Source organism: Myotis myotis, unplaced genomic scaffold (genome assembly GCF_014108235.1).
Source record: "Myotis myotis isolate mMyoMyo1 unplaced genomic scaffold, mMyoMyo1.p scaffold_m19_p_1, whole genome shotgun sequence".
NCBI lineage: Eukaryota > Metazoa > Chordata > Mammalia > Chiroptera > Vespertilionidae > Myotis > Myotis myotis.
In genome coordinates this window covers 160,779,176-160,801,873 of record NW_023416313.1, presented here as the reverse complement: position 1 = coordinate 160,801,873, position 22,698 = coordinate 160,779,176, and the positions used below count along the sequence as shown (strand labels likewise).

The 22,698-nt window shown below is 39.6% G+C and overlaps 1 protein-coding gene across 12 annotated transcripts in view; it reads left to right on the top strand.

Moving 5' to 3' along the window:
- ZNF106 (zinc finger protein 106) overlaps positions 1–22,698 on the top strand; it is a 59,676-nt gene that overhangs the window by 32,583 nt on the left and 4,395 nt on the right. For 7 of the 12 annotated variants that reach the window (XR_004966026.1, XM_036298882.1, XM_036298863.1 and 4 more), the window contains 14 exons: positions 676–745; positions 2,730–2,884; positions 2,969–3,029; positions 3,494–3,811; positions 6,906–7,683; positions 8,531–8,586; positions 9,215–9,360; positions 11,323–11,457; positions 12,724–12,840; positions 15,457–15,648; positions 16,094–16,156; positions 19,589–19,708; positions 20,243–20,314; positions 21,115–21,186. Coding sequence is in view for 11 of the 12 variants with exons in the window: in XM_036298882.1 (XP_036154775.1) it covers positions 676–745; positions 2,730–2,884; positions 2,969–3,029; positions 3,494–3,811; positions 6,906–7,683; positions 8,531–8,586; positions 9,215–9,360; positions 11,323–11,457; positions 12,724–12,840; positions 15,457–15,648; positions 16,094–16,156; positions 19,589–19,708; positions 20,243–20,314; positions 21,115–21,186 (2,355 nt within the window). In the remaining variant the exon portion in view is untranslated. The other 5 variants (XM_036298808.1, XM_036298828.1, XM_036298817.1 and 2 more) reach the window with 5 other exon arrangements.

Here is a 22,698-nt window from a genome sequence, read left to right as displayed (position 1 = left end):
ACTTCTGTTCTGGCATCTCTGTTGCTAATACTGCTTAACCCTTTCAGAAACCCTTTTTGAAAAGAAAGAATTGTGACGGTAATACAGTCTGGAATCTAGCACTGTGAGAAAATGGGCTATTTCCTTTAATACTGAGGCAATATAATATAACAGAGCGAATAAGGGCTTGGGCTGTAGGCCTGGATTCACATTCCAGCTCTGCCCCCCTTTGAGCTAGATACTGTAGTTGGGTGAGAGATTGTTCTATGACAAAGCCAATATCTTAGGGCTTGTCTCAATAGACTGTTTAGCTTTTCATTGTGAATATTTTAATCTGAAATTTAAAGTAGAAACTGCCACGATGAAATCAGATAGATGTGTCACTGGTTTTGTCCATGCTTCTCGGTCTTGCTCTGCCGGGGAGAGAAATGCTTTGCCCTGCCCTGTGGGCTTCACTGCCTCTAAAATGCTATAAAGGTACTTGACCTCAGATTTAAAAAAAGATCATATGTATATGTTTATTCAGCTAATATTGTAGTTCATATCATGTACAGGATACTTCTATTACTGTCCTGTCAGTGATGGAAAAAATAATAAAGAATATTGTATAACTATCTCAGAACTAATTCTTTTTTTCCCCTTCTGGATAATGGCCATTATATATTTAATATTATTCAATTTTCTGTATTTCCTCAGGATGGATCTTCTCCTGAACTCCCAAGTCTTGAGAGAAAAAATAAAAGAAGGAAAATTAAAGGAAAGAAAGGTATAGTGCAGAATATTCTGGCAGAAGGAAATTGTTCTTTTAGCAATTCAACCTTTTTACAACTTCACATAGTATAGTTTGTGGTTTTCAAACACTGATCGCCCATTTATTATTTTTTTTTACATTTTTTTTTAAAAATATATTTTATTGATTTTTTACAGAGAGGAAGGGAGAGAGATAGAGAGTTAGAAACATCGACGAGAGAGAAACATCGATCAGCTGCCTCCTGCACATCTCCCACTGGGGATGTGCCCACAACCAAGGTACATGCCCTTGACCGGAATTGAACCTGGGACCCTTCAGTCCTCAGGCCAACGCTCTATTCACTGAGCCAAACCGGTTTCGGCTTTTTTTTACATTTTTGTTGTCTTGCTTAGTGCATGGAAAAGTTTGATTTTCTACTATATACATAACATACAGTTGCATCTGTAGGAGAAATACATGATGCCACATATACCTGTAAGCTAAAGTTAATATATATCTTGGACAAATTGAGTCCAATATAAAAACAGAAAGTCTCATTGGGCCTTTTCAATGGGATGAAGAGGAACAGGCCTTCAGTAAATTTTTGTCCATTTTGGTCATTTATCCATTTCTTTCAGTCTTCATTTTTTATGAATCTTGGTTGCTTTTCTCGTGTGAATTGAGGAGAGAAGTTTTTAAGGTGGCTCTCTGACTGGTATGCTTCTTCAGCGCTTGCTTTACACTGACTCCAACCCTGATCCAGTATGAGAGCTAGTGCGGGAAGTGATTGAAAGAGTCTTGGGTGATTGGAAGTGATGTGTAAGGTAGGAGTCAAGGATGACCCCAGTTTCTAGTTGGGGCAACTGTGTGGATGGTGACATCATTTGTAGAGCTAGGAAACTCCATGAGGAGCAGGTTAAGAATAGAGGAAGATGATGAGTTCCCTTTTGGATCCTTTGAGTTAAAGGACCTCAGAGCCCGGCTGGTGTAGCTCAGTGGTTGAGCGTCAATTCATGACCCAGGAGATCACAGTTCGATTCTCAGTCAGGACACCTGCCCAGATTGCCGGCTCGATTCCAGTAGGGGGCGTGCAGGAGACAGTCCATGAATGATTCTCTCATCATTGATGTTTCCGTCTCTCCTCCCTTCCTCTCTCTGAAATCAATAAAAACATATTTTATTTATTTATTTTTAAAAAGGACCTTATAGACACCTAGGTAGAGATATCAAGTTGGTAGTTAGGTATGTGAGTCTGGTTTAGGAAAGAGGTCCTGGCATATTGAATGGGGAAGAGACAAACAAAGGTGACAAATATATACAATGGGGCCTTGACTTACGAGTTTAATTCATTCCGGGACCGATCGTTAACTCAAATTACTCTATCAACTCAATGCAAAAAATCCCCCGAGAGACAGCTGGTATCTCAAAAAACTCGTTAGTCGGGACACTCGTAAGTCAAGGTCCCACTGTACATATAGTAGAACATTTTATTTAAAGTAACTAAAAAGTTTGATTTTCTGCTGTAGTAATGGAAACGTTTGCTACAGCTCCTTCAGGCAGATTTCTCTAATAAACATAACTATGTTAACTAACAGACTAGAAAAATGTGGATTGGGAGGAGAGTGCAAGCAGAACAGATCTGGGGTCCAATCTAAGCAAAGCCCGGGGTGAAGAGGGTGGTAGATAAAGGAAACTGCAACAGTGGATTTGCTTGGGACAGAGATTTCACCGAAGGGTAGTGGTGGAAAATGGTTATTAGGTAAGATGGTACCACCTGGTGGTACTCCTGAACCTTGGAGGCACCTTCATCTTACCAATTCTCACTTTTGGTTTCCAGCTCTGACAGCAACTGACTTGACTATATGATTTGTGAGATTCAATGAGTCTGTGGTACCTATTGGGAGAAATAAAGGCTTATCCTAGATACTGATGTAGTTCCATGTTCTGAGGAGCTGTATTAGTAAATAAATATTGAAGAGGAGTCTCCATTACTAAACAAGCCTATGGTTTCTTCTGGCAGAACGTTCGCAGGTCGACCAGCTGCTGAGTATTTCTTTAAGGGAGGAAGAACTAAGCAAGTCGTTGCAGTGCATGGATAACAACCTTCTGCAAGCCCGGGCAGCACTTCAGACAGCTTATGTGGAAGTTCAGAGGCTTCTTATGCTCAAGCAGCAGGTAACAGCAGGTGGAACATTTAATGAAAATGGATAATCTCTGAAATTGGATTTGAAAATTCATGACAAAATACTTTATTTTTAGATAACTATGGAGATGAGTGCACTGAGGACCCATAGAATACAAATTCTACAGGGATTGCAAGGTATTCGGATTGGGCCCTCTGTAACTTTTTTTTTTTTTTCTCTTTAGAGGGGAATTGAAATAGTCATTAAAAAAAATCATACGATTTCTCTCATGTCTCTTTGGTTTCATTCTCCTACGGAAAGGCCTGTAAGACTGTACATCCATCCTCAAAATGCTTAGCAATTGAGACAGTATATTATAGAAGGAGCCTTGGGTTAGGAATCAAAACACTTGCGTTCAAATCTTGGCTCTTCTATTAGTATCTATATGACCTTGGATAAGTCACTTAAAATCTGAAAAATTAGATTATTAATGCCTATTCTGTCTGTATCCTTGATGGTTTTGTAGATATATGACAGTCTATTTGGAAGAATTAGGAGAGTCTTTAAATTCTTGTATGATCTTTAAAAATACATATTGGCTAAGAAACAAGTGACTTTTCAGATAACATTTTTGCTTTTGTATATATGTATTCCATTTCAGAAACATATGAACCTGCTGAACGCCCATACCAGGTTCCCTGTAGCCTTCCGCGAGAACAGAGGAGCAGTAGATCTCAAACATCTGCTGATGCCACGCTGCTGCCTACTCCCTTCTTCCCAGTTTTTCTGGAGCCTCCATCATCCACAGGAGTCCCTTGCCAAGTACCCACATCTCCTACTTTCCAAGCCCATGGCAGTGTTCCTGCTCCGGACTCATCGATTCAGATTAAACAAGAACCTATGTCTTCTGAACAAGAAGGTAATGTGAATGCTGTGTCACAAGGGTCTCCTTGCAGTGTGTCCAAGGAATTGCTGCAAGGTAATAGTGTGTAAATTTTTCTCTTAATTAAGGGGCAACCCTGTAATGGGCAATTTTATATCAGTGATGTAAAGTTATACTTGTTCATTAAACTGAAGTTAATACAATTAACTTTTCTTAAGGTTTTCTTCATTCAGGTTAATTATTTAAATATCAATAACTTTTCCTTAATTTTCTCTAATATAGAATTACTTACTTGATTTTGTATTAGCACCTAAAAGGTTCCATTTATTGGATGGGTGCAGAATTATTTAGTTCTGGGGTGATAAATAAGGTTGATGTTGTTCAGTCAGATAAGATATTTTCTCTGAATTTCTTAGCACTTGATTGTCTTTATCACTTAAAGTACAAGCCAGGGTTAATATAAACCTGGGAAACCTGGTAGCCATGATGAAAGGTAGAGGGGGCTCCGGGGTTTAGAATCATCTAATAGGAACTTGAATGGTTTTGAGAAATAGCCAAGGTTTTTAGTTTCAGTATTTACATAAAATAACACTCACTTGGTTACCATTTGAAAATAACTTCTGAGCAACTTAAAATATTACTTGAAGTTTGTATAACCACAATGGTGCTGTGTTAATAGTTAAGTAAAAAGTAAACAAACTGGCATTGTGTGATTTCTTAAGCCAAAATAAAAATTCTGAAGAATTATTCTATTTCTCTACCTGTTGCAACACTAATTTAGATATCTGTATCAAATGTATATTGTCTTTCATATTGAATTTTGTTACTTTTATATGGATGATATTTAGTGTTTTCTTTAAAAAACTAGTAATAAGGCCAAAACCGGTTTGGCTCGGTGGATAGAGCGTCGGCCTGTGGACTGAAGGGTCCCAGGTTCGATACCGGTCAAGGGCATATACCTGGGTTGCAGGCACATCTCCAGTAGGAGGTGTGCAGGAGGCAGCTGGTCAATGTTTCTCTCTCATCGATGTTTCTAACTCTCTATCCCTCTCCCTTCCACTCTGTAAAAAATCAATAAAATATATTTTAAAAAAATAAAAAATAAAAAAACCCAAAAAACTAGTAATAAGAAATATAGTGATCTTTTAAACTAATTTTTAAAAAGCAACTTTAAGTAGATTTTTTTTTTCTGATTGTAAAACTAGTTTATGTTGTCCTGGCTGGTGTGCTTGGTTGAACGTCATCCCATGCACCAAGAGGTTGCCGATTCGATTCCTGCTCAGGGCACATGTCCAGGTTATGAGCTTGATCCCCAGTGAAGGTGGCAATTGATGCTTCTCTCTCTTATTGATGTTTTCTCTCTCTTCATCTCCTTTCCTCTCTCTCTCTAAAATCAATTTAAAAATTTAAGAATAAAAAACCCTCTAATTTATGTACATTGTAAATAATTGGGAAACTAGAAATCGAAATATGTTATACATATAGGGTATCCCCCAAAAATGTATACACTCACCTAATTTTCACTCCTTTTCAGGTTTTACTGATTTGAAGCCAGACTAAGCTTTGAACAAAGAAAATTTATCCTAAAGTGCCACTAGACTTTTTTTTTTAATGGAGATACATAAAAGATAAAACCAGCAACAGTCAATGGATTGAGGATGCACAAATACTTGTGCATGAAACAATTCTTGATGTTTGCGATTCCATTGCTTTGCGTTTTCAGCAATGCCTGGACCAGAACTGTCACCAGTTTGAAGACAGTCATTAACAAAAAAATTATTCATTTCTGTAGATTCTTTTAAATTTTGAAAATGAACTGTATATTAATAAACACTGACTTTATAATCATTCAAAGTGTGTATACATTTTTTTGGGACAACCTGTATTATTTCAGTCTTTTTTATGATAGAGTAGGGAAGAGTTTTTAAAAAAATATGTTTTTTATTGATTTTAGAGAGAGAGGAAGGGAGAGGGAGAGAGGAGAGAAACATCAGTGTGAGAAACATGGATCGGTTTCCTCCCACATACACACCCCAACCAGGGACCAAACCTGCAATGCGGGTATGTGCCCTGACCAGGAATTGAACCGGCTACCTTTTGGTGCATGGGATAATGCTCAAACAACTGAGCCATACTGGCTAGGGCTTTCAGTCTTTTTTTAAATCTTACATGTTTGTGTTTACATGTAGACTTATACAAAGGACAAATTGTAGTCCGTTATAACTTTTGGCTTTTTTCCATTTAGTATGTCATGATCATTTCCCCATGTCATAAAAATAATTCATCTAAAATATTTTATTTTACTAGTTGCATAATATTTGAGAAATTGCATAATAATCTGGATGTGCAATTTATATAATCTCCTTTGAATGTTTAGTTTTTTTTCCCCTTGTTTTTAGGATTCTGTGTAACATTATGTTATATATGTCTTTGAGTATGTGATTATTTTATCAGTTTAAATTTATAGACATGAAATAACTTAAGTCAAAGAAAATAGACATTTTTAAGTCAACTGACTTTTTAAAAAAATATATATTTTATTGATTTTTTTACAGAGAGGAAGGGAGAGGGATAGAGAGTTAGAAACATCGATGAGAAAGAAACATCGATCAGCTGCCTCCTGCACACCCCCTACTGGGGATGTGCCCACAACCAAGGTACATGCCCTTGACCGGAATCGAACCTGGGACCCTTCAGTCCGCAGGCCGACGCTCTGTCTACTGAACCAAGCCGGCTAGGGCTCAGCTGACTTTTTAACTACTAGTATGTAGTTAAACTGGATGATGTACAGGTAAAATGCATAGTGAAAATTAAGAAATGCACTTCAGTTAAATAGATACTTTAGTGTCTGCTAAGAATAGAACATGATGTTCAGTATGTGGATATTTCAAATAAGAAGCAAGGAAAAAAGATTGATAGAAACAATCCTGCCATAAGGAGCTTTTGCAGGGTATAAAACATGCGTGTTATTTGTGAGATTGAGCAAGGCAAAGTGTACTAAGTTCTGAAATGGACACTTATGTTGGTTATGGGAAATTGAGGGGTGAGAGAACAGCTTTAAAAGCCATGGTTTAATATGTCATTGAAATTTCATTAATTGTTAGAAATTCAACCAGTAACAAATAATTGCAGTTTATGACTATAAATAGCAAACACAAAAGGTGCCATCATTTTTTTCTTCTCTCCTCAGGAGAGGTCAGTGACCGCCGTTCAGTCGATGCATCCCTCACTGCACCGTTGTCCTTGTCAGAGCCAACAGAAAATTTCCATGAGCCCAGCCGAGAACTGAGGCTTTCTGTGGAGCAAGGAAGTACCAAAAATGGGGAAAATGTTCTCTCGTCCCAATCAGCTGGTCTTCCTAGCATAAATAAAGAAGGTGAAGAGCCAACCAAAGGCAACAGCGGGTCTGAAGCCTGTACCAGTTCTTTTCCAAGATTGTTCTTTGCTTCAGAAACCTCTTTAGAGAAGGAATCCCTCTCCCTCGCTGACCAGCCTGAGCAAGCAGAGTCTACTCTGACATCAGCTGGAACGCGGGGGAACAAGAAAAAGAAGAAACTTAGGAAGAAGAAGACTCTGCGAGCCGCCCATGTGCCCGAGAACAGTGACACCGAGCAGGATGTATTTACTGCTAAGCCTGTGAGGAAAGTGAAAACTGCAAAGTCAGCCAAAGGAGGGAAAGTAACAACCTCCACCTGGGAAGATAGCAGAACTGGACTTGAACAAGACAGTGTCCGGGATGAGCCAGACAGTGACTCCTCTCTGGAAGTCCTGGAACTTCCTAACCCTCAGTTAGAAGTAGTGGCCATTGATTCCTCGGAATCTGGAGAGGAGAAGCCAGACAGCCCATCGAAGAAGGATATTTGGAACTGCACAGAGCAACACTCATTAGAAACTTCTCGTTCTGGTTGTGATGAAGTTAGCTCTACCAGTGAGATTGGCACTCGCTATAAAGATGGTATCCCTGTAAGGTAGGGATGTTGTATTGGTCCAATCAGAACAGTCTCACCTTTCTTTTATTTTTTTAATTCTCACTCGAGGACATTTTTCCGTTGATTTTTAGAGAGAGAGGAAGAGAGAGGGAAAGACAGAAAAATATCGATGTGAGAGAAACACACTGATTGGTTGCCTCCTGCACGCACCCCAACCAGGGCCCGAGCCGGGGAGGAGGCTGCAACTGAGGTACGTGCCTTTGCCCGGAGTCAATCCTGGGACCCTTTGGTCTGCTGGCCTACACTCTATCCACTGAGCCAAACCGGCTAGGGCCATTCTTCTTCTCTCTTTTTTTTTTTTAAATATATTTTATTGATTTTTTACAGAGAGGAAAGGAGAGAGATAGAGAGTTAGAAACATCGATGAGAGAGAAACATCAATCAGCTGCCTCCTGCACATCTCCTACTGGGGATGTGCCCGCAACCCCCGGAATCGAACCTGGGACCTTTCAGTCCGCAGGGCGACGCTCTATCCACTGAGCCAAACCGGTTTTGGCCATTCTTCTTCTCTTAAAAAAAAAAAAAAAAAGAACTTTTTGTTATGACTCAGAATTTTTAAAAGAATCAAATTTATAGAGAATCTGTAGGCATTGCAGATGTGGAAGACTCAAAAACTTGGCAGTGGAGATTTGCTGCTTTCTCATTTGTGTTATAAATATTTACTGTACTTTTATTTCCTTCCATATAGAAATTTCAGATGGAAAATGATCTCATCATTGCTACTTTGCCCATTGATTAGAACAATACTTTGAGTCAGGAAAATTTAGGTTTTACTACCTGTCCTATTCACACAGATGCTAAGAAGACTTTTGCTATTGTTTTGTAGTGTGGCAGAAACTCAGACCGTGATCTCCTCCATAAAAGGATCGAAGAACTCTTCAGGTATTTGGTTGTTCTGTTTTATTTAAATTACCACAGAGAAAAGCTTTGTAAATGTTAGAGCCAGGGTTTAAATCTACTTAAATATACTTATAGAATAGGGGGTAGGAGTTAGCACCAAGAGGATTGCTTTGACAAGCAGTTACTGTATTCCTAAATCCTCAAATCCTTCTTTTCAGTTTCTTACGCCCATCTCTCTTACCTGGCTCTCTTATCTATTCATTTATTTAGTATTAAGGTTTCATTGGCTCCAGGGGATTTTGCTTTGAGACAGAACTGCTTAAAGAATAATGCCGCCCTGGCCGGGTAGCTCAGTTGGTCAGAGCATTGTCCTGATACATCAAGAATAATGCCTTGCTCAGTGAAACAACTGTATGTGAAGATATTTGGTGCCTTTCCATTATCACTCAAAAACTCATACAAGTATCATTTTCTTAAGTGAAAGGCCTTCCCTGCTTTCTCTTACTATGAAATCTTCATAATGAAGATCTTAATGAAAACTGTGGTATTTTTAATGGGAACTAGACTCTAAGGAGAACTCAGGGGCCACCATGTTATGTAATGGTTTTAATGTTTGAGTATCTTTTCAGACACAGTGGACATGTTTCTGAAACATATTCTTGTTTTCTAGAAATATCTTCAGAGCCAGGAGATGATGATGAGCCCACAGAAGGGAGTTTTGAGGGGCACCAAGCTGCAGTGAATGCAATTCAGATATTTGGGAATTTGCTCTATACCTGTTCAGCAGATAAAACTGTGCGAGCTTATAATCTGGTGGTAAGTTGATACAGCAGTTTGAATGCTTTTGGTAGTTGCAGGTTTTAGAAACTCCAACTCAGCAATAGGGGAATTTATCTGCTGTCTAGGTATGGGTGGGATTTAGACTAACTTTAGATAAAGTTGGTCCAGCTGCTCCACAGGGTCCCTGGGAGCTTGATTTTATTCTGTCTCTCCACTCTACCTTCTTCGTATCACCTCTTCCTAAGGTGTTCTCCTCCTGCTCACAAATAGATCCAGGAACTGCTGGGGTTTCTTTTTCCTCCCACCACCAAACAAGGGTCTCGTGCATTATTCCCTGAATAAGCACTTGGTACTTGGCAAAGGAAGGTGGGATTACAACAGTGGATGTGGGCTAGTCAGATCCCTGGAGTTTGTGATGAGGTCAGTTGCATGACTGCTATATAATAGGGCAGTAAAAAGAATACTGGGGAAGTATTAGAGGAGGCATTTTCCCTGATAGTTGATTAGTTGTGCAAGTTATTAAAGAGAGCAGCAGTCTTCCACTACACATACTTAGTATAATCTCATGCCCATTTCTCTGAATTTTCATAGAATGAATTTTTGAGTGTTGAATTTGGTATATGTTAAACTAAATCTGTTTATCAATAATGATAGCCAAGAAACTTTAGGAACACTGTGTTGTCTGAACAAACTGTGAAAGTATTTAAAATTGTTGAAGTCCTGAAAAATCAAAAGGTTAGATGATGGAACAAGAAAATGTGTTTGCTGTAGGCAATAAGTATATAGGTTTCTTTAACCTAATAACCTGAGGGGCTAAAGGAATGATCGAAGGAAAGAAGCAATGGTACCAGGAAGTATGAGTGTAAGGTTTGGGGGATTGGCTCTAACTCTGAATTGCAGAATAAGTATATGTAAAGGGTGTCCCAGAATTCACGCAAGAAGTAATTTTGATAGAAAGCACAGGTTTATAATTAAAAATTATAAATTTTTTATTGATTCATAAAGTATACAGTATAGGGTTATGTATGGAATAGCATATCGGGTAAATGGCCTCCACGGCTTTGCTGGCACATACGCACTCTTTTGTTATTGCCTGAGCAACCGCATTTTCGAAGAAGATGGTCCGATGATGCCTCCAACCCAAAATCCGCACCAAACAGTGACATGTTGTGGATGCAATTGTTTCTCAACAATCACTCGTGGATTTTCTGAACCCCAAATGCAACAATTTTGACGATTAACCAAGCCATCAAGATGCAAATGAGCCTCATTGAAATTCAGCCACATTTATGCAAAAACAGTCATGGAAAATTTCAACAAAAGAGTGCGTATGTGCCAGCAAAGCCGTGGAGGCCATTTATCCGATATGCTATTCCATACATAACCCTGTACAGTATACTTTATGAATCAATAAAAAATTTACAATTTTTAATTATAAACCTGTGTTTTCTATCAAAATTACTTCTTGCATGAATTTTGGGACACCCTTTATATGTGTATATTCTAAATAGATCTCAGAGATAGCACAGATAACTATTAGGCCGTCCCCTTATGAAACCATACCTGGACCACTGGGACCTGTGATGACACCTGACATGTCTTAGATGATTATGGAGCATTTTCATTAGCTACTGAATCAAATGCAGGGATTTGCCTGGGTAATTAGCCTCAGTTTGGATTTGGTAGATCTTTGGTCTATGTGTTGGACAGCCTTGCCCTAGGCATTAATTAAAATTCTTACCAACCTTATAGTGAATTGCCCTAAGTATTTTTTGGTATAACTCAGCTAATATAGTTGGAAGTACCTTACTGCATGTGACCATTTGCTGGGCATTATTGATCACATGTTTACTGAACACTGTTTGTGAACCAGGCACTTTCCTAGGTACTGAGGATGCAGCAGCAAACTATTATGTTCTAGCGTTTTTTTGTTGAGGAAAGGCAGTATCTGGTCCTTCTATACCCATAAGTAATAATCTGATCTGTGCTTGACTTTAGACTCGGAAGTGCATTGGTGTCTTTGAGGGCCATACTTCGAAAGTGAACTGCCTCCTGGTTACTCAAACCTCTGGGAAGAATGCTGCCCTTTACACTGGTTCCAGTGATCACACCGTTCGCTGCTATAATGTTAAGGCAAGTGGGTTCAGAGAAATCAAAACTGATAATATTGACCGGCTTTGACTGTATTTATACTATGTAGAGTGGAGACGTTGAGACAGATGCTTCTTTCTTCCCACTTTCTCTCTGCATCTGTCATTAAAGAGTTTGTCTGTGCTTGAACTTCATCAAAATAAACAACACTGCCTGTATTAGCTTTAGCTCACCATACTATCTGAAGTTCATATTGCATGTGCCAGTAGTTCTTTTTTTAAAAATCATTATATAGAATTCAATTTCCTCTATAAAATTACAAAGAGATTGCACTAATCAGAGGCAACAGTTACTGTCTTTTTTTTTTTTTTACAACTTCATGTGTGGCATTTATATTTGTAATTTTCTGGGAGAAATTTAAAAGACTGACTCTCAGGTATGAGAGAAGAATGGAAGAAAAAGGGCTTTTACAGCCTACAGCTTTTCATCCTACCCACAGCTCGTCACATCCTACCCTCTTAAAACCATCTTAATTTTAACATCTCTGTCCAAACCGGTTTTAAAAGATACACTTGGGCATTTAGTTGCTTGGTGTCATTAACAACAAATTTTGAACACTTAGTGTGTTATTGGGCCTATTCTAGGTTCTAGGTAATTAAAGTTGCTAATATAACCCAGTTCTGGAAATTTACCAAAATTGTTTCTTGAAGGTCAGATTAAACAGTGTTTGTTTAATCTGGATATGCATCAAAATTGCTAAGGACATTTTAAAAAATAAATAATCTAGGGCCTACTGAATTAGAATCTAGGGATTGGATGTGAAGCTTGGGGTTCTATATATTTTAAAGGCATGGGTAATTATGGATCGGCTAACCTGACACTGGTTTGAACAAGATACTTGGGAGCTATTAAAATAGAGAATCAGTTGCAGGAAAGCACATATTTCATTAATGCTATTACATATACAACTATAATTTTCCTTTTAGATGTCAAATACAGCTTTAACTTTATCTTTGGCTACTTAATTTAAGAGGTTAATACTCCATTCCTAGTGCCCTTTGAAGAATTTCTACATTCCATATTAGGAATATGGGTAACATTATAGAATTTACATTTGTTTTTGTTATTACCTACAGCTTGAGAGTATTTGGCCACATATTTCAAAGGAGAAAAAATATCTAAGATGGCCTTCTATAAAATAGATGATACCTCTTCCTCATAAAATCATTTCATACTCTGCTTTCAGAAGGGGGTTTCACATTTTGCTTGCTTAACCTCTGCTGATTAGGTGTTGTGTACTTTTATCAGACGCGAGAGTGTTTGGAGCAGTTACAGCTGGACGACCGAGTCCTCTGCCTTCACAGTAGATGGCGAATCCTCTATGCAGGACTAGCAAATGGCACTGTGGTCACCTTCAACATAGAGGTTAGTGGTTGGGGAGAGAAGGCTGAGTTCCCATGCCACTTGAAAATAGTTGGAGATGTGTGTGGAAAGAAATGGAAATTTGTTGGGGAAGAAGTGGGAGACAGACATTTTCTTGTTTTCTTATGTGAGAAAGCAATGGATTAACCACTACTCAAAATTGTTATCATTGGGTGTAGGTGATACAAGATCCTGCATTCTGTCTGTTCAGACCCAAGTGTGCCAGGACCAAAATGTAACTCTGCTAAATTAAACCAAGCCTGACAATTTGGAGCCAAATAATGAGTCACAAGTTAAACTAGTCTATCTCATTTTTAGGAATGACACCCTGAAAAATGAGCTTAAATTCCTTTGAGTATGACACTGATGTGGTTTGGAACTGATTTGGGTTTCATGAGGGTAGCTTGTTCTGTAAAGTGAACTAAGTCAGAGGTTTGTCTTCATGCCCACGTGACCTCATCCTTTCCTAACTCAAAGATAGATTCATTTGTTGAGCGAACCTTTATTGAGCATCTGTTATGTGCTAGGCCCCCGGATGAGGCTTAGGAAATGAGTAGGGACCAATTCTTGATGACCCTGTGTGCTTTGCTAATGAAGTTGGACTTCATTTTATAGGTTTTTTTAAAAAATATATTTTATTGATTTTTACAGAGAGGAAGAGAGAGGGATAGAGAGTTAGAAACATCGATGAGAGAGAAACATCGATCAGCTGCCTCCTGCACACTCCCCACAGGGGATGTGCCCGCAACCAAGGTACATGCCCTTGACCGGAATCGAACCTGGGACCCTTGAGTCTGCAGGCCGACGCTCTATCCGCTGAGCCAAACTGGTTAGGGCCATTTTGTAGGTTTTAACGTATGAGATACATGATCCAATTTGTATTTTAGAACAAGTCACTCTGGAGTTGATAAGATTGGAAAATATTGGTAATAGTAGAGGCAGGGAGACCATTTGGGAGGCTTTCTAACGGAAGCTGACATGAAAGGTTACACTGGTCGGCAAACTGAGGCTCGCGAGCCACATGCAGCTCTTTGGCCCCTTGAGTGTGGCTCTTCCCCAAAATACCACATGCGGGCGCACACGTGCAGTGTGATTGAAACTTTGTGGCCCATGCGCAGAAGTCGATACTTTGTGGAAGAGCCGCACTCAAGGGGCCAAAGAGCCGCATGTGCTCGCGAGCCGCAGTTTGCCGACCACTGGGTTAGACCAAGGATAAGAGATGTAATGTAAGAGATGGAATTGATGGGTTTGGTTACTACTGTGTTGTAGCACTATATCTCAAGGTCATCTGGTCATCTTTTAGCAGCATGGTAGACATGTTAGAATGTTTACTATGTTATGCCCAATTATAGTATCATTCATATAAGAGTTGTAAAATACATCATGGTTTCTGTCTTTAAGAAGCTAGCACATATACCCGAGCACCAAGTTATTTGGTTCACTTGGTAGCAATAGATTACAGAAGGGTAATTCGTGAAGGTTTTTGCATTTCAGATGTGAAGTGCTAATAGCCTAGATTAGATTTGGTTGGGGTAATAGAAATAAAGGAGAAAGAATAAATTCAAATTATTTTAATCAATGAAATTTGATAATTACCTAATTCTTTTCTCTTTTATTAGTTTAATGTATCGAAGGTAGATAGAAGTCAGGAGCATCTTAGTTGAAAGATGATGACAAGAAATTCAGATAGTCTTTAAATGGTTGAAAAACCAGAGAAGATGGACCTCAAGGCAGAGATTTGAGACTCTGCAGAGATGTGAATTTTGAAGCCTTGCCAAACTCCTAGAATGCTATGCTTGAAAGCGAAGGCAGTTTACCAGGGTTTTCCACCAATGGGCCGAACTCTCAGTCTGTCTCCCTAGCACCTCAGGGTGGCTGAAATCGTTGCTTAGCTCTGCAGGCCCCCAGCTGTGCTGCTCTGTGCTTATTAGTTTCTGGGAGTTTTACCCCATGCATGCACCTCAAGTACATTTTTTGAGGTTTTGGGGAAGTGGGAAACTTTATGAACAAGATTGGTGTGGGGATAAGGGAAACAAGTCTGAGATCTGAGAGAAAGGAATGTTTGGGAATTCAGGGTGTGACCATGGGACTCTGACTGATACAAAGGCTTCTGTGCTCCACTAGAAGATGTCCTGAAAGATGCCATAGAACTAGAAGTCAGGAACATCGGAATAGCAGAGAGGTGGAGGACAGACTCTTATTGAAATTGTCTAAAAAAGTCATTCTCAACTTTGGGGGGAAAAAATAGTGAAGGAGTTCCTGGGACTGTGACATAGAAAATAGAGTATGAAAAAAGGTGATCATTCATTATCATTAACTTAACATGAGGGAGGGCGTAAAAAGAGAACCAGGTTCCAGTTATGATCAGGAGAGTGTGGTTGAAGTTAGAAATGAACTCATAAGGTGAGAGTTTGCCCCCACTGGAATGGGGCGGAGAGACTCATGAACACGAGGAGTTGGCACAGGAACGGCAGAGATGGGAAGTTGGGGAATGGGTAAGGGAACTTAAGTGCAGGTAGTAGAATTTAGTTTGTGTTAAGGTAGTGATTTGGGTTAGTTGATTTTGAGGTTTACCAGCTAAGTTGCTTTTACTCCATATAATGGTGACTTATTTTTCAGAACAACAAACGACTCGAAATCTTTGAATGCCATGGCCCTCGGGCAGTTAGCTGTCTAGCCACAGCTCAGGAAGGTGCCCGAAAGCTGCTGGTCGTGGGGTCTTACGACTGTACCATTAGCGTGCGAGACGCGCGGAATGGACTCCTCCTCAGAACCCTGGAGGGCCACAGCAAGACCATTCTCTGCATGAAGGCAAGTACAGGGCAGCACAGGAGCCAGTTGCCTGGCACAAGTGGACGGTTGGAATGACGTTTTCCGTGTTGTCTGATGCCTTATTAGGACACAGTCATCTTGAAAAGAGGAAGGAGGTTACAGTCCTTTTCCTCAGGCCTGGGTCACCAAGGGATGTGCTATTTTTTTTAATATGTTAACTTAGAAACAATAAAAGTGTATTTTACTGTAGACTATAGATACATTCTAATGCCCTTCTCTATAATCATTCTGAAGAGGTAACAGACCCAAATATACACTGTCAATTCATCAGAGTACCTGGTGATAGGACATGCGTTTCAGTTCAGAAAATTTGAGAAATTGGTCTATGCTCATCAAAATTAGAATTCACCAATTTACATTGCAAGTTACAGAGAAAACCCAGAACCTTGTACTGAATCTAACTCATTGAATTCTTTTCTTTAAGGTGGTGAATGACCTTGTGTTCAGTGGCTCCAGTGATCAGTCAGTCCATGCCCACAACATTCATGTAAGCCCTGTTGGCGTAAAGAAATCTTTATAATAGAGTGGTGGTTAAAGCTTGAAGGATTTGTCAGATCTCTTACAATGTAAATTAAGCCCCTTTTCCAGTGAGAGGCTTAATAATAATCCCTATTATCGCTTTTAGATAATACCGAGTACCCTAGAAATTCTGACCTCATCAAAATTTTTAATAGGGAACCAACTCAATGTTTATGTAAGGTTTAGTTTGAATGCTGCATTTAGATGAGATAAATTGAGCATCTGAGGCGCTAAAAAAGTGGATATGATATATAGTTTAAAATAGAACTAACGAAAACAGCTGAGAGGCTACTCACGTCATAGAGGCAACTCTTTGAAGCCTCGTTCCTGGTCTGTAAACCTGGGGATAATCCAAGTGCTCAGGGACTTACCCAGATCCAATGAAATGATAAAAGTGAAAATATAGTTGATCTGTGAACAATACAGGTTTGAACTACTTGGGCAGGTTTGAACTACTTGGGTCCCTCTATATATGTGGATTTCCCCCCAATAAATACCTGTACTGTTTTTGATCTGTGATTGTGAATCCGTAGATGTGGAGGGCTGACTGTATGCGCTATTCTATGCCATTTTATTTATTTTTTAAATAATTAAATCTTTATTGTTCAGATTATTACAGTTGTTTCTCTTTTTTCCCCCCATAGCTCCCCTCCACCCGGTTCCCACACCATCCTCCGCCCTCACCCTCCCCCCCCAGCTGTCCTCATCCATAGGTGCACGATTTTTGTCCAGTCTCTTCCCACATCCCCCTCTTTCCCCCACAAGAATAGTTAGTCCACTTCTTTTCTATGCCCCTGATTCTATTATAATCACCAGTTTATTCTGTTCATCAGATTATTTATTCCCTTGATTTTTAGATTCACTTGTTGATAGATGTGTATTTGCTGTTCATAATTTGTATCTTTATCTTTTTCTTCTTCTTCCTCTTCTTAAAGGATACCTTTCAGCATTTCATATAATACTGGTTTGGTGGTGGTGAACTCCTTTAGCTTTTCCTTATCTGTGAAGCTCTTTATCTGACCTTCAATTCTGAATGATAGCTTTGCTGGATAAAGTAATCTTGGTTGTAGGTTCTTGGCATTCGTCACTTTGAATATTTCTTGTCACTCCCTTCTGGCCTGCAAAGTTTCTGTTGAGAAATCAGCTGACAGTTGTATGGGTACTCCCTTGTAGGTAACTGAGTTTCTTTCTCTTGCTGCTTTTAAGATTCTCTCTTTGTCTTTTGCTCTTGGCATATTAATTATGATGTGTCTTGGTGTGGTCCTCTTTGGATTCCTTTGGTTTGGGGTTCTCTGTACTTCCTGGACTTGGAAGTCTATTTCTTTCACCAGGTAGGGGAAGTTTTCTGTCATTATTTCTTCAAATAGGTTTCAATATCTTGCTCTCTCTCTTCTTCTGGCACCCCTATAATTCGGATGTTGGTACGCTTGAAGCTGTCCCAGAGGCTCCTTACACTATCTTTGTATTTTTGGATTCTTTTTTCGTTTTTGCTTTTCCAGTTGGGTGTTTTTTGCTTCTTCATATTTCAAATCTTTAGCTTGATTCTTGCGATCCTCTAGTCTGCTGTTGGAACTCTGTATAATATCCTTTATTACAGTCAGTGTATGCTTAATTTCCAGTTGGTCCTTTTTCATACCCTCGAGGGTCTCACTAGATTTCTTGAGGGTCTCACTACATTTATCGGCAGTCTCACCCGTCTTTTTGAGGGTCTTACTAAATTTGTCGGCGGTTTCTAGAAAGTTCTTGAAAAACCTTAAAAGTGTGGTTTTGAATTCTATATCCAGTAGTTTGCTTTCCTCCATTTCTGTCATTTGTGACCTGTTTCTTTGTCTCCGCATTTTGGCTGCCTCCCTGTGTCGATTGAGTGGCTTTCTGTGCTGGATGTCCTATAGGGCCCAGTGGCTCAGCCTCCCCAATTACCTGAGGTGGACACTCTTGGTGCACCCCCTTGTGGGCTTTGTGCAGGTATCACTGGGAGGAATTGACTTCCAGGCCAATTGGCTGTGAGAATCAGCTGTGTCTGCAGTGGGAAGACTTCTGTTCTGGAGACACCCTTCTGGGGCAAAACTTGCTTCAGTGGGGCTTTGGTGCTCACTGAGTCTGCCCCCTGAGTGTGACCCTTATGGATCTGAGGAGTTGTAATTGGATGGTCCCCCTCTGACCACTGGGTACACTGGCTCTTGGATCTAAGGAGGTGCTAATTTAGCCTCTGCCTGAGGGGCTGTGTAGAGGAGCTATGAAGAGAGCTGCAGATTCCTCTTCCTTTTTTGGGGTTTGGAGGTCCCCAGATGAGGTCCAGCTATGAAGCAATGCAAGCTGCTGTGGGGCCTGGGGCCTTCTTTTGGAAGTTCTGGGTCTATCTGGCCCAGCTGCAGTTTGTTAGGTAATTTTCAGGTGGCAAAGGGCCAGGGCATTCATATGCAAAAGCCTATGCCGCAGCCTGGGTGGGGAGGTGTCTCAGGGAATCAACAGGGTGGAGCAAACAGCTATGGCTGATCCTCAGCCCTGCCCTAAGAGGCCCCGTGTCTCAGTGTCCCTGTAATCGCTGCAAGCACCTCTGAGAGAAAGCCGCCCTCAAGTTCCGAGTTCTGCCCGCTGCCAGACAGTCCAGTTTCTCCCCATATGAGTCTGGGTCCCCAGAGACTTCCTGGAACTGGAGTTCAGAGCAGTCAGGAGCTTGTGACTCCCTCCTGATTCAAAAAGAAAGCCGCGTCCTCAGGTGCCAGCACCTTTCCGCGCACTTGAGCCTCCGTACCTCAGCACTTTACTTCCGCAGCTCCTGAGTCTCAGTGTGCTTTTCTCTTTCCTTCTAGTTGTAGAATTTCCACTCAGCCAGCCTTCCCGTGGTTCTGGATGATGTACGTTTTGTTTTTTTGTTGTATTTTTGAAGTTGTGGGAGGCAGCAATTTCTGGTGTTTACCTATGCTACCATCTTGGTTTCTTCTCCTTCTATGCCATTTTATATAGAGGACTTGAACCTAGGATTTTGGTATCTTTAGGATATTGGGGTACGGTCCTAGTCCCATTCTTCATTGATACTGAGGGACAACTTAACTTTTAGGGGAGTCAAGAGTTATATGCTGATTTTCAACTGCTTGTGGCCAGCGCCGTTAACCCCTGCATTGTTCAAGGATCAACTGTACTTTGGAAGCTATAAAACACATACAGATAGAGCTGTGACCCTTCTTTTTCTGTGACACTGTTTTCTCCATCAGGATACATTTCCTATAGTTTGTGTGGGTAACAAATGCTTGTGAGAGTACTCCAGCTGTTACAATTAGTGTAGCTGTGTGGTTGGACAAGAAGCCTCAGAATTATGACTTTTAGAATTAGAGAATCATACATCTCAAAGTAGGAAGATGCCTGGAAAGTCTACTAACTCCTCTCTCTCCCGATGCAGACTGGGGAGCTCGTGCGGATCTATAAAGGTCACAATCATGCAGTGACTGTGGTGAACATCCTGGGAAAAGTGATGGTGACTGCTTGCCTGGATAAATTCGTTCGTGTCTACGAGTTACAGGTAGAATTTAGATCCAGTATTTTGCTTGAATGATTTGGGGAGACTGTCTACTTAGGTTTGATATTGACGTTTTAATATAGTAAGGTCGGGTTGGGGCCCAGGAATCGGCATTCTTCACAGGCACTCTGGGTAATCATGAAGCAGCTGATTCCCGGACTGTGCTTTCAGAAACGCTGCTCTGGGATGCGTGGTCAGCCTCATAGGTATCAAAATTTAAATGGTTTCTGGGCAGCAATTGCAGTCTCTAAACCAGGGGTGGGCAAACTTTTTGACTCGAGGGCCACAATGGGTTCTTAAACTGGACTGGAGGACCGGAACAAAAGCATGGATGGAGTGTTTGTGTGAACTAATATAAATTCAAAGTAAACATCATTACATAAAAGGGTACGGTCTTTTTTCTTTTTTTAGTTTTATTCATTTCAAACGGGCCGGATCTGGCCCGCGGGCCGTAGTTTTCCCACGGCCGGACTACGCTTATTAATCACAAAGTGTAAATAACCTTAATTCTCTTTTTGTTTTCTCTCTCCACCTAAGTCCCATGATCGATTGCAAGTTTATGGAGGACACAAAGACATGATTATGTGTATGACCATCCATAAAAGTATGGTGAGTGTTGTTTGCCATGCCACACATTTGCCTTTGAATATATTTACTAAAAATTCTACAAACTGATAATAATGTTAATACTTGTCACTTCCAAAAATGACATCTGTTTCTGATAAGACTCATTATTGGTTGCCTTTCAATTTCTTGGCATACTGTAGATATGCCAAGATAAAACATAGTAATATTGTAGAATATTTCATTTTCCATTTATAGCTAAATAATTGCAATAAAAATCTGATAGTACTATTAAGTAGAAGATAAATTTAAGATGTTTTTTAAAAAAAGTGTGCTTTTCCAGAGACATTATGATCTGAACAGAATATCGGAGTCAGGAGTTTTGGCCAGTATGACATAGTTATAGCATGCCTAAAAGTAGAAGCTAACCCATTTAACTCTGCTAATCCTTGACTTATTTTATTTTTAAATTATGAAGTTGAACAAGAATGGATGGTTTTTCAGACTCTGAGTGGTAGAACCCTGTGTTCCAATGACATACAGATGCCTAATACGGAATGCCCAGTGGAAGCCAGAGCTGCGCCAGTTCAAGTGTAGGTGATGCCTCTGAGCTGCCAGTTCAGCTGTGAGCCAGGGTCCCTAGAGCGGCTCTGGAAGGAGCACAGCGTCAAAGGGTCTAGAAGAAAAGAGCTAGAGGATACTTTCCCATTGTACCATGGGGCTGGTATTGGTTTAGTGTCAGTATTTTCTTAAGTTGCTATAAGTAGCTTTTGACTCTTTTGAGGATGTTTCATAGTTTTTTGGTGTGTGTGTATTCGTCTGATATGATAAACCTCTTTCTCCAGATTTATACTGGCTGTTACGATGGCAGTATTCAGGCCGTGAGGCTAAATCTGATGCAGAATTACCGCTGCTGGGTAAGGAGTGAAACTGTTCAGAGTTGCTTAACTCCAGGCTAATTTATAGACCTTCGTTGTCATCAGCGTAGCTTTTTTCTGTTTGAGCACCCACTTTATGCATTCCACTGTAGGACAAGGAAGCTTATTTTTTAAAAACATACATTAATGCTTTTCTATATTTCTTTAATGGAAAATCTGTTTTAAGATTGGAAATGAAGTATATTTAAATACCCTCCACTCAGGTTATCTACCGGGTGGTTTTTATTTTTATTATAAAATCAGTACATTCTTACAAATATATCAACAGTGCATAAGTATATGAAAAAGTAAAAGTGTTTATTTTCCTGACCTGCCCAATCTACACCCGTTCCTTACCGATTACACATATTAATATTTTGGTTTGTGTTCTCATTGGTTTTGGGGGGATAGGCAAATAAAAATTTGTCTTCTTGAAGTGTTAAACTTCAGCTTTCTAGGCTAAATTGCATAGTTTTTATTTTGGGGTGGGCGCAGGTGATTAACCCTCAAAATGTTCACACTTATCCCTTATAAGCCTTAATTTGTTTCATCAGTTCTAATATTAGTGATCAAAGAAAAGTTTATGACACTGAATTCCCCCCTCCCCCCAAACCCTAACCTTCTTTTCAGATTGATGGAATAAACTCTATTTTAAAATTTGATTTTGGGCTTGTCCACAGCTTAATTACTTTGCAGCTTTTTACACATTACTGTCTGGTTTTTAGTCTTCTTATTGAAGAAAAGCAAATCTAGTATGACAGGATGCAGAGTATACAAATACAGAGTTAGCTTATCTAGAGAAATGGGGAAAATTCTGTCTGGTTTTAAAGCTAGAGAGATGGGAGGTACTGACAGGAAGTGCTCAAATTTGTATTACATTTTAGAAATGAACATGTTAGAATCAGAATCATAAGATTTATTACAAGCAAGCTTGTAGGGAAAAAGCCAAGACAAAGAGTCCTTATGCTTTCTGACTAACGATTGGAATCTAGTCACATTGAGAAGTAAAATTATAGTTAAAAAAAAAAAATAGATGGTCACAATACTGTGATTCAGGTGATCTGTGGAAAGCCAGCTTCCATGGCAAACAGTTTTCTACAGCACATATTTCCACAAATTTTTTTTCTTTTTAATCAGGCACTTTTACCTTTAAGTTTACAAGTCATAGTTCTTAAAATTGTTCAAAACAGCCCTTTCAGTATTACAGGAACACTCTGTCTTTTTAAATAAATGGGCAAAGAAACTCATTTTATGATGGCAAGATAAAGAATAAGTATGATATAAACTGAATTTTATGGTAACTTGTCTACATATTTATTAACTTAACGATGTACTGGCTAACTTAGTGCTTTGCCTTCTTAAAATACCAAAATGTTAGAAGACTTCCCAGTCTTTTCAAGGTTCCTTGTCATATTGATCATTAATTTGGTTGTCTCTGGCTTTGTTTTGTTAGGCAAGAATAAATTAAATAATAAGGGGCTTATTTTTTGTTTCCATCCAATTTATGGTATA